This window comes from Etheostoma cragini, chromosome 21 (genome assembly GCF_013103735.1).
Source record: "Etheostoma cragini isolate CJK2018 chromosome 21, CSU_Ecrag_1.0, whole genome shotgun sequence".
Taxonomy (NCBI): Eukaryota; Metazoa; Chordata; class Actinopteri; order Perciformes; family Percidae; genus Etheostoma; species Etheostoma cragini.
In genome coordinates this window covers 4,903,869-4,920,990 of record NC_048427.1, presented here as the reverse complement: position 1 = coordinate 4,920,990, position 17,122 = coordinate 4,903,869, and the positions used below count along the sequence as shown (strand labels likewise).

Below are 17,122 nucleotides of genomic sequence, written 5' to 3'. Positions count from 1 at the left end.
ACTATATTTATAAGTGATGATGTGTTATTTCTTTAACTGTCTATGGTTATAACGGGCCGTCTGGTACAGTTAGATACCTGCCTGATCATGTAGAGATCTGTTCAGTGGGTGTGGTGGACGAGTTGAGATGATTCACTGGAGCTTTCTTCCGCCTTCGCGTAAATCCCCAAACAAACCCAACCGCTTTTTTTATGTAGTCGGTCAAAATGCACCACTAAATCTTTTGATATTTACTGTCAAATTGATATTTTCACAGTAGCGTTGTTATGATCTGGCAGAACAAGTCATTTAATACATAAAAGAAAAGTACAGTATATAGAATAGTCGCCTGTTTTCCTCACGCATGAGCTACAACGACCGTTGTTCGATAAAAAAATAAAACAAATCTCAGCACAGATACAAATACACAAGATACAGTTGGTTGATATTTTTGAAGCTTTTTAGCCACATAGGAGTAGTAGCCAGAAACTATGCTTGACTTTTCATTCGTTCTCCCCAAGATGAAAAGAACAAGTGATGAAGGAATAACTGTGTGTTCAAATACATATATCTGTATTTATCGAAAGAAATAGATTTTTATTATTTAAAATATTTCAAAATGCCCCTTATTAATTTAAATCACATTTTATTCTGTATATTTGACTGTCAACTCTGTATTTTGAAAAACGGTCCAAAGATTGTTTAGTTTAGCAGTACTTTTAATGTGGTTGTTCATTTTGTAACAAATTTCTGAGCATATCCACAACATGTCTCTTTTGGGCCAATGTTAATCATGAAGAGGCTAAATACTTAATATATTAATATTGAGAAAAAAAAAGCCTACTTTCATTAGAAATGTGTATTTTATTGATAGGGTTAGAGTGGCATGAGACTTGGCACAGGAATACATTTTAAGGTGATGAAAAAAATACACAAAAATACATCTAAAATCAAAAAGGTCATCTTCATTGGAAAAGCAGTGATTTGAAACACATTCAGAATGGAAACATACTCCATTTCTATAACCATTTACATACACAGAGATAAACCTGAATATTATTTACATGGCAACGGATTACAGTATATACAAAGCCAGAACTGGAAGAAAACTGAAGTGAACAGGAGGTTTATTTTGGAAGAAAAACTACATGCTATTGATGTGAACATTCGTAAGAAAGCATGGGGGGATTTGGCAGAGAAGCACGGATTTGAACAGTGCCTGGAAGTTGTCCTCTAGTAAAGATTGGCCCCCTACAAGATACAGTTGCCTTTTTCCACCGAATTCCCCCCCCCCTCCCCAGCAAATTCATAAAATAAAAAAGGAACTACTAAACAGGACAAGATGGCGTGTAAAATACAAACAAACCTTCAAGGGTTATTTCAGAGACGCCTGGAGTCACAACTCGGTAAGCTACAGCTTACTATTACAATGTTGGTTACAGTAACATCAAATCTCTGTACATCTATTAACAGACATTTATCATTCAAGCAGGGGAGGTCTGTCCCTTTACATCTAATCAGAGATAGAAAACAAAGAGACGGAGGAGGGAGGAGGGTGGGGGTGGTGGAGGGGGGGTCTTTGGGTCAACTTTCAGGGGTCAAAGCCAGGAGGATCCAGTACCAAATACCACCCAGCTGACTGTACTGAGGCCTGGCTGAATCTCGCCGCTGCCACCCAGATAAAGATTCAATTATTCAGTTAGTTCACCAACAATGACATCAGCATGTACGCTGGTTGTAATTTCAACCCTGAGAAAACAGTGGACTGCACGTTGGCTTGCTGACACACCTGCCTAGTGTGCCATTTAAGCTAATTTGGTACTACAACCACAAACAAGGGACAACTTGCATCTTAATTATCGGTTGAAGGCAGCTGGGATTGGCTTTGATTCTATAGAGGCAAAAGGCACAAATGCAGGATTTAAACAGTGATTAGGTCTACATAAGACAATACAGGGAAAGGTATTGTCGGTTCAGTCGTGCGGTTGTGCCATTTTCTAGCGTTTTTCGACAGACAAGGTACCAGTGCTGGAGCTATTTTCCAGATCAAATATTGAACCATTCTGGGAGGTTTTGCAAGCAATGACCTAGTCCTTGTCTCGACAACAATGGCTCTGTGACTGCGTCTGGAAGAGGGAGGAAAACAGTGCTGCAATATATCAGAAAAAATGAGGACAATCGTGCAGTCACTAGGTAATCCGCAGGTTGGCAAACCCTTCTACAAACTACAGGGGCTTACAAAGCAGCACTAGAGGGGTGCAACAGAATGAATGGAGTGGTTTTGGATTAGATGAATTCAATGCGTGTACACAGACTGGCAAATCAATGTGGGCGCAAAGCTGATCTTGAACCATCTAAAATCCTACATGTTGTTTAAACAAACTAATTCCTGTATTTGGTGCTTGGCAAATTATGTATCTGGTTGAGAGACCATGTGCCCGGTATGAAATAGGTTTTGCTGGTTTGCGCCAGCACCGGCAACTTGTGAGTCGAAAAGCCGCAGCAAATCTTGTGCTGTAAGGTGGTGCTCAGACCAGAGGAGAGAATCTCTAGACGAAGCAGCAAAGTTCAAATGTTATCCAACTTTAAAACCGCCTGCTTGTCGTTCTTTATAACCCTACTGACTCGTTCCCCTACCAAACCCTGAACTAACAATAGGCCAACTCTTCAAAGAGGAGTGTAAAAACTAACATAAAAATTGAAGAAGAAGAACGCTGACGTCTATCTGATTCTTCAAGGTCTCGTCAAGTCCTCTTCAGGAGCGAGGGGGTAGTTTGTCCCCATTCAGGTCCTCTATTTTCACAGGTTGACAGGGGTCATTGGAGCATGAGCTGCTTGAGGTTGTCATGGAGGATGGTGTCCTTGACATCCCGGAACACCAGCCTGATGTTCTCCGTGTTGATGGCCGTGGTGAAGTGGTGGTACAGTTGCTTCTGGGTGGCGTCGCGTCTCTTGTCCCGGAAGCACTCCACCATAAACGCCTGGACGTCTGGCAGGTTGTGCTCCTGCCCAGTGTACTCAGCAAAGTAGTCTTTGAGCGGAACGCTCTTCACTTTCTCCTCCAGCAGGTCTGTCTTGTTGAGGAAGAGGATGATCGAAACGTTGACGAAGACGCGGTTGTTGACGATGGTCTCGAAGATGTCGAGCGACTCGCGCAGTCGGTTGGTCTGCCTGTCCTCCATCAGCACCTGGCAGAGACAAGCAAGAGATTAAGTACTACTGCTAGTACTAGTACTGTTGCTATTCTACCAGATGGAATTTAAACTACTGAAGATATACATAGGTGCAGGCAGAAATGAAGGCCACCCAATGATGTTTATTTTTCCATTGTTAATATGTTACTGCTTAGTACATATCTTGGACATAATTATGTAATAACCAAATTTAACGAGTCTTATCAAAAAAAATTATTTTATGTTACCTTAAAAAGCATAATTAGGATGGAAGCGCCTCTTTTAAGATTTACTGTATTTTTGTTATGGGTCAATTGGCCTTTTGAATGGCATTGCTAGGGGCGCTACTATGATCACATCAATATCACTATTTTTAAAGACACTACAAACACTGAAACATTGCTCAAAGCATCACCAGGGGCTCTACACATGAACTTGAGTTCTTGAACGTCTCACTTTAGCTGTTGGTTTTTCCGGTCGCTGCCATCTCGCTACTCAAAAACAGTGTGTGTACACAAACAATGTTCTCAATGCTCGAGTTCCTGGTAATACTTTGAGCAAAATTTCAGTGTTTTTTTAGTGTTTGTAGTGTTAAAAATGTTGATTTTGATGCGATTGTAGTAGCGCCCATAGCACTTCCATTCAAAAGACCATTTGACCCAAAACGAAAATACGGTCAATCTTAAAGTGGCGCTTCTGTCCTAATTATGCTTTTAAACAAAAGTTTGACTCGGGTACATTCCCAAAAAGACCCTAGGTTGCATGTTGGCGAGAGTTACACTTTAAGGCCAATGATTTTTCTTTGATGAAGAAAAAAAAGAACAAACCGTGTTAATGGTAACTTTTACATGAGCTAAAAATAAGACACAAATCTGCACAAGGTGTGGAATTAATCACAACAGTAAAAGAGTGTGTGTATTTATAATACATACAGTATTTATGACAACTTATCAAAATGTCACCAAACATTATCTGTTAGTACAAACTGATTAATGAGCCATTTATCAGGCTATCTCAAGTGTGTGTGTGTGTGTGTGTGTGTGTGTGTGTGTGTGTTTGCATGTGTGCAAGAAAAAAATAAGATGCCATGGCCTTTGTTCGTCTAAGCGGCAAAATTTACCTGGTCGTATTCAGAGGAGGAGACGAGGAAGAGGATGGAGGTAACCGAGTCGAAACACTCGAACCAGCGCCTCCTCTCTGAGCGCTGCCCCCCCACGTCCACCATCTTGAAGGGAACACCCCTGATTTCAAAGTCATACTCGTGGATGCCCTTGGTGGGTTTACGAGCCAGCAGGATATCCTGTTGACTGGGAAGATAATCCTGTAGGAGAGATGGAAAAACACAATAAATATACATGAACAGCTACATGTACAGAAAATAAATTTGAGAAAAAATTACAACTTGTCAACAATGACAAGATGAAGACAAAAATGTAGTTTTTTTGCAAAGAGAAAAAAAACCTAAATCAATCCAAGAAAAACCTATAAAAGCTGAAAGTAGAGAATGCTTAGCCTAGAAATCTAGACGCACCCTAGTGGCGGCAAATGTAATTTTCAGCCAGGTAGTCTAGCAACTCTGTTGGTTTGCGAGCTGGAAAAACCAAATTCTGGTCAGGCCAATCACATCGTGTATAGAGTCGGTGGGCGGGCTTAACATAATAACGGCAGAGTTGACGCATTTCTGCGTGAATTTTCTGCTACTTGAAAACAAAGAAGATGGCTGATGCTGCTGGCGAACAGAGGCCTTTGACTTGCTTTGCCTGCCACTCTGGAAGACTGGGAGTTGAGCACTGAAGTCATTAAAAAAGAAAGATGTGTTTGGAGTTTTGCTGTCGTATACGAAAAAAGATTAAACTATCAACTAGCGTTGCTGTGGTTGGTTGTAGCGCTATCCTATTGCGTGCAGAGGTAATTTGAAAGACAGCCGTTTACCCTGCCCTTCGGATTGAGCCCAGCCAATGGTGAGTTTCCCAGAGCCAACATCTTGATGTGGGTCTGGTTGGTCAGGCTAGAGAAAGCTTGTTTTGCATTGAATTAAATTAGTAGACCTATGATAAGGAGCTCTGCAACCAGTGGTGACAGGGATTGCTGTAGGTCTGATGGTGCTGACTGAAAGTCCACTAAATAAAACAATAAATGATCTCCTGGGCGCCCAATCCAGTGTTGCAACAATGACACTTTTGATTATAGGTGTATAAGATCTTCCTACAGCCTGCATACAAAATCTTTATTATTTTTATTGAAATTAGATTTTTTTAATACCTTCTTTTGCGTTTTATGAGCGAACTGAATTCAATGCTTTTTAAGACTTGCAGAAACCCTGGTGTATCATCTTCTGAGTTACTATGTACATGTTTTCAAACAGCCATCTTAGTTGCTCCTCGGGTAACCTTAAATTGTCCAGACATTTTTCAAATACTTTTTTTTTTAATCTTTTGGGCAGATAAAGGGGAGAGAGGGGGAATGACCTGCAGCAAAAGGCCACAGGTTAAACCCCACAGAGGCTGCAATGAGGACTGAGCCTTTGTACATGGGACACGCGCCCAACTAGATGATCTACCCAAGCGCCCCGACATGCACTGCAATATTAACTATAACATGTACACACGTCTGATTATAACAATCGGTGCAGGCAGAAACAACTTACCAGCTCGCCAAGCTTATCCAGATTATCCAAGAAATACTTCACTGACTCACCCTGCGACAGGACAGAGGAAGACTTTGTTAACACACACAATTTATTAGTTTCAGTCATTTTAATCATAAACAGCACAGGCTACTGACCGCTAACATGGCATTCAGAACAGAATAAATGGGTCGCTGTTGTAGAAACAGGACAAAATCTCACTTTAGCTGCCACAAACAAACACACACACAAACATGCTTGCACGCACGCAAACTGTCTCCGCCTGAGAGCTGAGTCTGCTCTGAACAGCTGAAGCAGGATGCAAAATACTTGGTACTGCACTAGACGCACCTTTGTAAGTGTGTCTTTGATGTAAAAGTGTGGCTAGCTTTGCATGTGTGTGTATGGGTGTTTTTTTCTAGACCATTCTAACAGTGTTCATATGCAATTAGTGCAAGTCCAGACATGAAGCTGCCAAGACTGAGATGCATTCCTTTACGTGTGTGTGTGTGTGTGTGTGTGTCTATGTCCCCTGTTCTCCACATTAACCAAAAACTGACTGCAAAAAGCAAAGCAGATTTTCCTTACCATCCTTCCTGTGACCCGCAGTTTCTCTACAATACCACACCACTAGGATTGCTTGCATGTGTGTTGCGTTAATGACACACTTCACAGACACCTTGCTATAACACCTACATTTTGTTAGTAGTAATACTTTTTAGTGCATCCACCATGCACTTTCCTCACTGTAAGCTTCTGTGCTCACCTTTTGATCTTTTAAAAAAAACTAATCTGACCTGAAAAACCTGTGTGTGTGTGTGTGTGTGTGTGTGTGTGTGTGTGTGTGTGTGTGTGTGTGTGTGTGTGTGCATGGAAAGTGTTTGCAAGGCTAAGATTACACAAGGGAGGAATAGGTTGGCGTGGTGCTACACTAAAGCCAAAAGAAAGAGCTACCTTTTGGCGAAGCTCATTTTAATTCTGTACACATTTCTGGCTTCAACGCAATACGAGAGTTCAAATCTGAGCAGGATTTACCAATCCTAAAAAATCTGTACTATAATACAAAAAAATACAAAAAAAAAAAAAAAAAAGGAGAAGAGAAACCAGAAGAGCAATCACTCTCACCTCTCTCTGTTCATTTTACAGCATGACAATGCCTACAGTTTTACGAGCGTGCTGTGAAAGCAAAACTGAAACATAAGATAACAGTGTGTGCCAAATGAATTGTGACACTTGATATTTAGGCAGACCTGTGTTTTACTGTGGGAACTTTGTACTATGCAAAACTAGAGAATCCAGAGGTGATTACACATTTTTAATGGTAATTAAAAAGCACGTCTAGGGGCACGTCTGATTTGTGATGCAAATACTTAAATGCAAATGTACCAAAACAAAATAGGTTGTATCTGCTGGCAGAAATACAAATTAGTCAACGGAAACAAGAGCAGGGAATATTTCAACCGCTCCCGACAGAACAACTCTTCATCTGCTGCGTCTGGGTTGGATGGGTTATTGTCTGAATGGTAGAGCTAGTGTTTTAGATTGCATTTGCATTACGACTTCATACCAGGTTTTATACACTACAAAGTGCTTCATTTTTTTTATTTATCAATTTATCTGGTCATTATTTCTTCAGGTAATGGTTTAATTGTTTGGTATGTCAAAAAGTGTCACTAAATAGTGGAAAATGTATTTCACAATCTTCAAATTACTTGTATTGTCAACAAAAAAAGAACTAAATATTTCATTAACTAGAATTTGACAAAAGAAAAAGCAGCAAATCCTCACTTTTGAAAAGGTGGGACCATGAAATGTTTGACACCCGATGGTCTCGCGTTGCCAGACCTTCCTCCACAGCGCTGCGGAGGAGGGGCTGGCGTGTCCACGCGGCATTCCGGGATGGGACAAAGCCAATCACAATTGTCTTAGGCGGTGCTTAGCTTGGACACAAAGACGGTGGCTCTGCCAAACAGCCTCGGGAAGGAGCTTGTTTTGGTGGAACATGTGTATGTTCAAAAGTTGTTTTAGTCGTGTAACAGAAAACTCAGATTGGACAGATAGGCTGGCTAGCTTTCTGGATTTACCCTGCAGAGGTCTGAGGAGCAGTTAACCACAGAAATCCATCGGAGTTTAAAGCTTCAACACAAGGGAAGTGGAAGGCGACGGACATCCGGCCAAATTTCCGGCGACACCTGAACCATCCCGGAAGTGTAACGTCGTTGATATGGACTACTTGTCTGATGATTGACTTCCTAATTAATCAACCAATTGTTCTGCACTAATATAAATGATCGTAATGTTCAAGATGACGGATTTGTTAAAAAATTGCTTTAAAAAACAACAACTCTCATTAATGATTGTTTTCTTCTTCTTTTTAAAGCAAAAATTGGAGAAACAAATCCTTAGTTCAAGCATCTATACTTTATTTATCTATACTTGATTTGCTGTTTTTTTATGTTCTATTATAGTAATAGTAAATGTAGTGTAGTAATTGTAAAATGGGTCAAACAAAACAAGCTATTTCAATAAGTCATACCATTGTATGGGCCTTTTTCTGACATTAATATACCCAAATATGACACAGAATGCATATTTGTGTGTCCTTGTACTTGTGTAGCTGGACATGTGGCACTCTTAGTGGGAGAGCCAGAGCTCTGTTTGTAAGCATAAAGCTGTTTAACTACAGATCAACATTCCAGCTCTGATCACTCTTATTCAACAAATTCACACCAACAAGCTGAGTGTGTGTGGGACTGTAACAAAACGCCATACAGAAAGGTTTGGCCTTATGCAAATGACAAGAAAATGAAAATGTTTTGGTTGTGTTTCATTACTGACAGCAACTTGGAGTAACGTGTCCCCTATTTTTGTCTCAAATGCTGGAGGATTTAAAAATGTAATCACATCACATTAAAAAAATTTCAATTAAAAAAAGCACACGATTGTGAAAGTATTACCAGGGAAACCATGTGCACGGGAAGGTCCCGGTAAGTACACGTGAACATAGTGGCGACCACAGGCTGATATTCTGGGGTAAAATGTCAAGCGTGTGTGCATGCTTACAGCCAAGACATAAGGAGCGGGGAGAGGTGTAAACAGGAAGCTGAATAAATCACATGTCTGACCGCTCGAGAGAGAGAGAGAGAGAGAGAGAGAGAGAGAGAGAGAGAGAGAGAGAGAGAGAGAGAGAGAGAGAGAGAGAGAGAGAGAGAGAGAGAGAGAAAGAAAACCAGAGCAAGAATTACAGGGAGAGAGGAAAGGGTGGATGAATTAAAAAGAAAATCATTTTCACTTTCCATTTCCACCACCGCTTTCCAGACACTCATCTTTCTCATTATGGACTTTTTTTTGAAAAAGCCCCAAAAACTATTACTGGATTTGGTGAAAGAGATGAACTGGGCCACCACTGTCTTTCAGTGAGACTATGTCAATGTGAGTGTGGACAGCCACGTACCAGCTGAAACTCCCTGCGGCGATCATAGGCGTTCTGTATGCCCGAGTCGTCCCACAGAGCTTTGATGGCGGGCAGGTACTGCAAGAAGACGGGCGTCTCCAGCTGCCCGTTGGCCATCTTAGCTGACCGGGTGTTGAACGCCATCAAGCTGTCCCCATGCTTCTGGTTTTCCGGGTCACCCCACGGGATGTGCAGCTTCTCCCGGGCATCTACCAACACACGTACACCTGGAAAGGAAGGAAAGCTATCTCAATAAGAGAGGCCCACTGGTTGTAAAATCTAATAGGCCACATGCAATGGAAACCTATTGTGAAAGACTAGAAGGGCATGTGAACTGCATGCCAACCAAAAATGACAGGTGCCCTACAAACATGTTTTCTTTGACAAGAGTAAAATGTAAAAAAAGACTCTTAAATAAAAAAAAATACAAGACTTACATAAAACAGTATCACTAAAATTTGTGCCAATTTTCCAATGATTTACACTAATTTGAAACGGCTTCTGTAAAAAAAAAATAATAATATAATACAGTTACAGCAGCAGCTGATATTACAAACGGTACAAATAAATACGTTTGAGAAGCTCTTAATATTTTATATGACATTTTCATAATTTTTGATACAGAGAGATATTGATTCAATTAAACGCATTTTTAATTAATTTTGTTTACACTAAATTATAAAGGCTATAAGTTGTCCATGTTGTTGAGAGTTCTCCCTGTAACGTTACATACAAAGGGTGGACAAACAGGAACACCTTACAGCACACTGGTGGTAGTGGGTTTGCCCTCCATTAGCTACATCCCTATGTTAACGTTAGCTGTTGAGCAACTAAACTTGCCGTTGGCCATTTGAAACTAATGGCGTGTGTATGACTATGTTACACATTTAAAACGTTAACGATGTTGTGGCTACACGGCTATGACTTTTAAAAGACGGAGATTTCAGTAGAAACACGTCTCATATGGGTGTGCCGACAGCAGATGTAGACTGTTTATATGTGTGTCCTCTAAACAGATGTTGAAACTTTCTCAACCAGTTTAAGCGCCCCTCTGCCGAAGAAACAAGGCTTATCTCTTGTCCTAATGTACCTGCCGTTAGCAGCGAGGTTACCTTTGATAACATTGCTGTAAATTGTGGCTCTGAAGTCCTCTCGGGCTTGCTGGTCGAAGTCCTGGCCGTGGATGATCCGCATTTGTTTGAGGAAAGTCGACTTGCCGCTCTCGCCAGCGCCGAGCAGCAGGATCTTCACCAGCCGTTTCACGTATGTTTTCTCCCGGGAGAGACATCTGTCGATCTCCTTTGACTTTCGGACCTGTTCCACCTCGCCGCTGTTCAGTAGGCAGACGGGTAGACAAACTTTTAACACGGACCTGGTCGGCAGGAAATCCGCCATGTTCGCACAAACTTCATCGATGCTAATTTGATGCGCGTTCGCGGAGCGCAGGCACGGGACCAAGCCCCTTCCCTAAACTCAGGAAGTAGTGCTGCTGACTGTTTACCATCGATCTAAAGTCACTTTTCGCTTTGCCGTTTATGTTTTGCCGACTCAAACACACATACCATTTTATCCCACGTATGCCTTGACACACACAAATAAAGCTAGATGAGGTCGATGTAGAAATATGCCATTTGATATTTGAAAAAAACAGTTTTTACGTTTTTTACGTCGCAATCACACAGTTTATGATTGGAACACTAATGTGCAACTCAATTCGCACGCTATGTACTGTGTTACAGACAAGATAATACAACATTTAAAATGAATTTAACGCTAGACTTGACTGATACGACACGGTACCATTTCACCCTCTACTGGTTCACTTTGGTAATTGCGTAAGTTATAGAAAAAGCCGTGCTCTGATTGGTCGATTCCCCTTCTCGCTTTAGGTATGCTGCCTTTAAAGGCTGTTGAAAATACGAGAACTTATGTTTGAACGTCCTTCAAATGGTCAATGTAACGTAAAATGCTGACAGAAAAGTCTCAATCACAGAACAGTTGTCAATATTTGTTTCAGAAAGTATGATTTTTTTGTATTAAATTGGAATATCCTTTATAGTTGTGTGTCATTAATGGATACTGTGTCGTTATTAATGATATTTTACTATATTGTGTAATTATATTTCATTTGCATAGTTGTTTCTAAGTTTTTAAAAGTTAATTTAACCATAAGGTCCACTTTAATGCGAAAAATTACACTTTATTTACAATATCCAACCTTCCAAACAGGAGTTTATGGTGAACACTTGAAGGCAGCATCAGTTTCTATGATTGCACTTTCCTTTCAGCATCCCCACACTACACAAGGCTCACAGGCGACAGTGTGGGAGAGTGATCAATAGACACCATGACCATTAGAAACCCTCTCCGTGATCATGGACAGAGGTATCGACCAAGGATCGCTTGTCTCAAGAAGGTAGGCTATCCTTTTACATCAGAGATGATGACCACAGCCCTGCTTAGGCTGGACTATACATGCAGACGCACCTATAGATATGATAGATTGGTATTTCTCCAACGCAATGCTGGGCTTGAGTTGCCTGCTGTATCCTCATAAACCATGGCTGTTGATATTTTCTCATACAAACTGCGTTAGGCTACTTCAAAAAAAACTAGCCTATCTGTATTTCCCACAGGTCGTCTGGGGAATACTGTTTTTCTTAACCTTATGTAGAGATTTATTTAGGTTAGCCTAGACATGTTTTTGAAGCAACAAAGCTTAGAGGTATCATTTGGACTATAGAATGCTTTGAGGTAATACAAGAAAACAGATAACACATGCCATTTTTCAAAATGCGTGCAAATCTGAATTGTAGTTACCCAATTGATCAGAATTAGTGAAACAAAACTTCATAAGTACCAAGCAATTAGAAATACATGTTACAAAATGTAAATAAAAATGAAACAGCAAACAAATGTCATCTTGGTTTCAGTGGGTACTCTGTCTGACACTATAATAGTTACTAAACTGTTTTGTTGCATCCTTTCACCGTGATAAGGTCATTCAGTTTAATAAGCATTAAGCCTTAAGGATCAGTACCAGTGCTTCCATACACACCAACCAACCAGCTGCTGGAAAGAAGTAAATCCAGGCACTGTGTATTGGAACAACCCGGCCCTCTGGACAGAGAAGGGCTTAATTTATCATCTCACATTTCAAGTCTATCCACTTCAGGAGCTGGAATATGTATCGTAGTAAAATAACTTTGGCATTAGAAAAATTGTACAGGAAATAATTCAAAACCTCTGTCATTAGCAAAATATTCGCAGAGTCTATTGATTCCAGATGCAGCACTCACAATGTCCTGCTCCCCAGGGAAATGCTAACCATAGATATGATGCTAACTCATTTCAAGGAGAACTTTGGGTTTTGGTCCATGAAAGCCCACTTTGGTCCGACTCAGCCTGGGGCTTATAGCCTCTCCAGGAGGACTTCAAAGCACAAAGCCACTTCAAACAGGCCCAGGAGTCAGCCGCATCCACTCTCTCATAAACACACACACGCACACACACACAAGCTGAACTAATGTACTGCATGTTTTCTTGCTTTCACACCTGAGCTGTGGGATCTGATGTTATGATAAATAAAAAACTGTTCAGGAGCAGTGACTCACCACAAAAGCTCGCACACAAGCAAAACAAAAGCCATGAGATCAGGGTATGAAACAGACCTTTTATCTCACCTCTCTCCTGGTTTAAATGCAGCATTGAGGTTCAGAGTTAATTGTAATGTTATTTTTGGTATAATTGTGTTGAGAGAGTCTTTATTTATGCAGCATTTTCCTAATAAGAAGTATTAATTACAAGTGTTGATAGCGAGCCTTATTATCAAATGGGAACAATTTGCCTCAGAGGTTTCAAATCTATGAAAGGCAATTAGATGCCATTTTCCAAATCTTTTATTAAACAGAAAAGAGGTCAACAGGGATGTTGTGCATGATGTGGATAATGATAAGGATTATCAGCACCGTCATGTCCTAGACACTGGAGCAGATTTCATCCACAAATCCATCTAACCTCATTTTTTTATTTACAAATGATATAGTCTGCCCTCATTTCCCCATTATGGAGGCTGCCTCCACAACCTGTTGTCAAAGCAACCTGTTGGCATGGTGACCTCTATGAGTGGTCACAATCAGTTGTCGTGGTAACCTCCTCAACCCTTCATATTCATATTCCTTCACAGGCAGAGAAGGTGCTGCTGGAGATGCAGGACCTCAAAACGGGAGTTAAGTCACAGCCCCAGAGACTGGTCATTACAACAATACCACACGCTATTACTGGTAAAACACACACACACACACACACACACACAATGCAATGTTATTCATATTGCTGAGGGAGTGTGCCTGCATAGTCTCACTGAAGGATACAGGAGCTCCGGGCTCAAACTCGAGAGCTACAGATCTAATCTCCATGACAACACCCGTGGTCTCCAAGTCAGGGAGAGGGAAAAAGTAGGAGGTGAAGGAGGAGGATGATGATTGAGCAGGCAAGAGGAAAAGAGCAAGTAACAGAGACAGAACCAAGAGAAAAACAGAGATACAGCTAGGTGGTACCTTTTAATCTCCCTTTTTCCTCTTCTTTCCTCTCCTTTTCTCTCATCTAAGTTCCTCCTTCCTTCTACTTTTCTTTCTTGTCTCTCCCCACCTCAACTCACATCACCTCATCTCCACTCTTCTTTTTTCTTTCCTCTTTTCCTTACTCCTCCCTCCTTTCCTTTCTCTTCTCTCCTTTCCTTTCTTTTCTTTTCCCCCTCTTCCCTTTGTTTCTTGCTGTGCTTCCTCCTCGACATTAGCGGCAGGGGCTCACAGTCGGTAGTGTTGTATCAGGGGTCTGGCATTTAGACGCCCACCTACCTATCGACACACAGAAACCTATTTCATGATATTCACTGTCACTGATCACTGTTTTTTTCACCTTTGACTACTTCTCATTTCCATCTTTCCTCCTCAGGGGAAGATATTATCGCGTGGTTAGTGGACAGATTCCAAGTAGACACACAAGGTGAGAGAGATGGCAGCTGATGCCATTCATATATTTACATGACATACAGTGTGAGTCAGCTGAAAGTTCCACTTTTGATCACATTCCTGCTCGTCTCTGCGCCTGTCTTCAGAGGCGAGGAGTATTGGCTCAATGCTGGTGGCGCTAGGATACATCTACCCTCTGCAAGACCACAAACGCTTAGTGATCAAACCAGATGCGTCCCTCTATCGCTTCCAGGTAAACATACCACATTTAAAAATTGCAGGCCACAAGGAAACTATCTTTTCAAAAATGGAATATCTAGTTTGACTTTGTTTTGAAGAAAACTCCACAGATAACCGTTCAAATTAAACAGAGCCGTCACTGTCCTACAAGACAAGATGCTTTTTTTTTATTTTAAACTCACTGACTGTTAAATAATGTTTTAACCTCTTTTGGTAAAATCTTTAACAGCTATATTATGTACCATTAGGATTTACATTTAAGCACTAATCCATGGACATTCTTTATTAGATGCAAAGGCTGAAGGTCCGATGCAATGTGCATTTTCACCCAAGTCAATCAAAGCAACATGCTGATAAAAACGCACATCAGTCAACATTTGTTGGCTTTAAATATGCTCTATAATTATATCTGGAAGCTGGCTGGGTAGGGACCACAGTACAGTAATAATGAGACTCATTGCATTTTTCATTGCTGCATTTCTTGGCTAAAGCACACGTTAGCTTCTGAGGAGATAATTATGGCTGTGATAATTGTGACAGCTGAGAAGCTGGAACTGGTGAACAGTCTTTCTTGATATTTGACAAAAATAAGAATAAATAAAGTTTCACTGAGGAACTTGGGGCATTCAAGCTTTAAATATAATGTTTGAAAAACTGCCTTTAAAATAGTTCACCAAAAGCAATGAGAAGAGTATCACCATTCGTTTTGCTATGTAAAATATCAAATTGGTCTGCTTTTAGTTTCCTGATTAGTGATACATTAATCTTACTTCGGTTCTGGTCAGTAAAAAAGTTTTTTCTTTTGTCGTCTTTAGACACCGTACTTCTGGCCCACACAGCAGTGGCCTGTAGAGGATACAGATTATGGTGAGTGTGAGTCCTTCACATCTTATCTCACGTCCTATTACCAACACTTACACTTTCCCTTTCACTATTAAAGCAATCTACCTGGCGAAAAGAAACATACGCAAGAAAGGAATCCTGGAGCTGCATGAGCAGGTGACAACGCTACCAAATGAGAGTGATTCATTTTTATCTGCTGGCAGTTGCTGAGGTGTTATTTTATGTCCTCAGGAGCACTATAACCGTCTTCACAAGTGGATGAATCATAAATGGGATTTTATAGTGATGCAAGCTAAAGAACAGTACAGGTAGGTGTGTAAGATACTGAGTGTAAGATCACTCAGGTTTAAGATCAAGGAGGTGTTACAATGCTCTGTGTTTGTGTGTGACTTTTAGGGCGGCAAAGGAGAGGAAGAAACCGGACCGTGTGGTGTTTGACTGCCAGGAGAGAGCATACTGGGTGGTTCATAGACCTCCGGTGAGAACCCCCCCAACCACACACACACACACACAGATAGTTATCAGACATGAATATAAGTGGATTGCCAGCAGACAGACGTCTGAAAATAAATTGCACTCCACCGCTATACTTCCCAGGGTATCTCATTATCTCCACCCATGATGCCTCATTACCATTACTTGTCCAGTCAGAGGAAAAGTGCACCGCTGATTAATATTTCACACTGCGTAGGAGAAATGGGTTGTAGCGGTTTGCAACTTGAGCTTGCAGCATTGTGAGTCCTAAGTTTCACCCTGACCAGGCTAGAAGGCTAACCCGTAACCTCCAGGGTCCCTGAAGGCTCAGCCTGACTAAGTGTAATTGAGTTTGTGGTAATTCAATGCCCCATTAAAGCAAATATTAACGGATATGGTAAAACATTAATCTCTGTTTTATTACATAATCGTGAGACCCAGTGGTGAATTATTTATGGGCAAATTGTGTGTGTGAATAAATCTGTATTTCATTAAACTATCTCAACTAATTGACACACAAGAAACCTGGGGCCTTTAAATCAGTCAGAGCTACTTGTTTCTACTTTTGTAGGAACATTTTATGAATTTGTCTTGAGTAGTTTGTTGTTGCACTTTTTGTCCCACTTGGCAGTTGCATCCTGCCCACAGACTCATCCTTTTCAAAATCAGAATCAGAAAAATTACTCTCATTGCAGAAAAATTAACTACGAAATTCTTAGCAGCAGTTCACCCAGTAAACATAAATCTAAATCTTAAAAGACAAGAAATAAGTAGTTAAACCATACAATCATATATAGAAATAATATACTCACTGAAAGTACTAGAGTTATTACAAATGGTCCGTATGTGAAGGTGTGAATTTGTGTGCGTGTATTTGTGCGTGTGTGTCTGTGTGTGTGGGTGATGCTAGTGAGTGTGTGTGTGTTCAGTGGGGTGATGGCTTGTGGAAAGCTGTTGTTCCTTAGTCTATTTGTCCTGGTCTTAAAGTCAAAGTTATCTTCTATCTCAGAGAATATCATACTCCAGGGACAGACATATGCCGCTTTTTAATGTGGTTTCAAGGCAGTACATTTTCAAATCCTCTACTGGAAACAAACATAATGCTTTAAGTTGTATTTGTAATGACAAACAGTGAATTCACAAAAATCACATTTAGCACGTGACCGGCCTCTTGTAGTTTCAGACGGTCGGGAAAAGTGTGACACATTAGCAACCTGTGATTAGCATTATAAAGCAGCCCTCTGCTTTAATTAATGAGTCCTTTTGTAAACACACAATGTGAAATTAATTGTTGTTGTTGTTGTTTTTGTTGGTGTGTGTGTGTGTGTGTGTGTGTGTGTGTGTGTGTGTGTGTGTGTGT

General features: G+C 40.7%; 2 protein-coding genes across 2 annotated transcripts in view; one reads left to right on the top strand and one right to left on the bottom strand.

Moving 5' to 3' along the window:
- Positions 1–823: 823 nt before the first annotated feature.
- LOC117937186 (guanine nucleotide-binding protein subunit alpha-13-like) lies at positions 824–10,715 on the bottom strand. Its single transcript, XM_034860973.1, has 5 exons — positions 10,345–10,715; positions 9,233–9,459; positions 5,800–5,850; positions 4,273–4,473; positions 824–3,167 (listed from the first exon to the last, which is right to left on the bottom strand). The coding sequence occupies exons 1-5, from the start codon at positions 10,625–10,627 to the stop codon at positions 2,796–2,798; spliced, it is 1,134 nt and encodes a 377-aa protein (XP_034716864.1). The 5' UTR covers positions 10,628–10,715; the 3' UTR covers positions 824–2,795.
- The window catches only part of LOC117937109 (regulator of G-protein signaling 9-like), an 18,893-nt gene continuing 5,938 nt past the window's right edge, over positions 4,168–17,122 (top strand). The window contains exons 1-9 of the mRNA XM_034860809.1: positions 4,168–4,209; positions 11,559–11,648; positions 13,419–13,515; positions 14,189–14,239; positions 14,352–14,458; positions 15,261–15,312; positions 15,386–15,444; positions 15,520–15,596; positions 15,685–15,886. Of these exons, the coding sequence (XP_034716700.1) occupies positions 11,580–11,648; positions 13,419–13,515; positions 14,189–14,239; positions 14,352–14,458; positions 15,261–15,312; positions 15,386–15,444; positions 15,520–15,596; positions 15,685–15,886 (714 nt within the window). The 5' untranslated portion in view covers positions 4,168–4,209; positions 11,559–11,579. The remainder of the gene's footprint in view (positions 4,210–11,558; positions 11,649–13,418; positions 13,516–14,188; positions 14,240–14,351; positions 14,459–15,260; positions 15,313–15,385; positions 15,445–15,519; positions 15,597–15,684; positions 15,887–17,122) is intronic.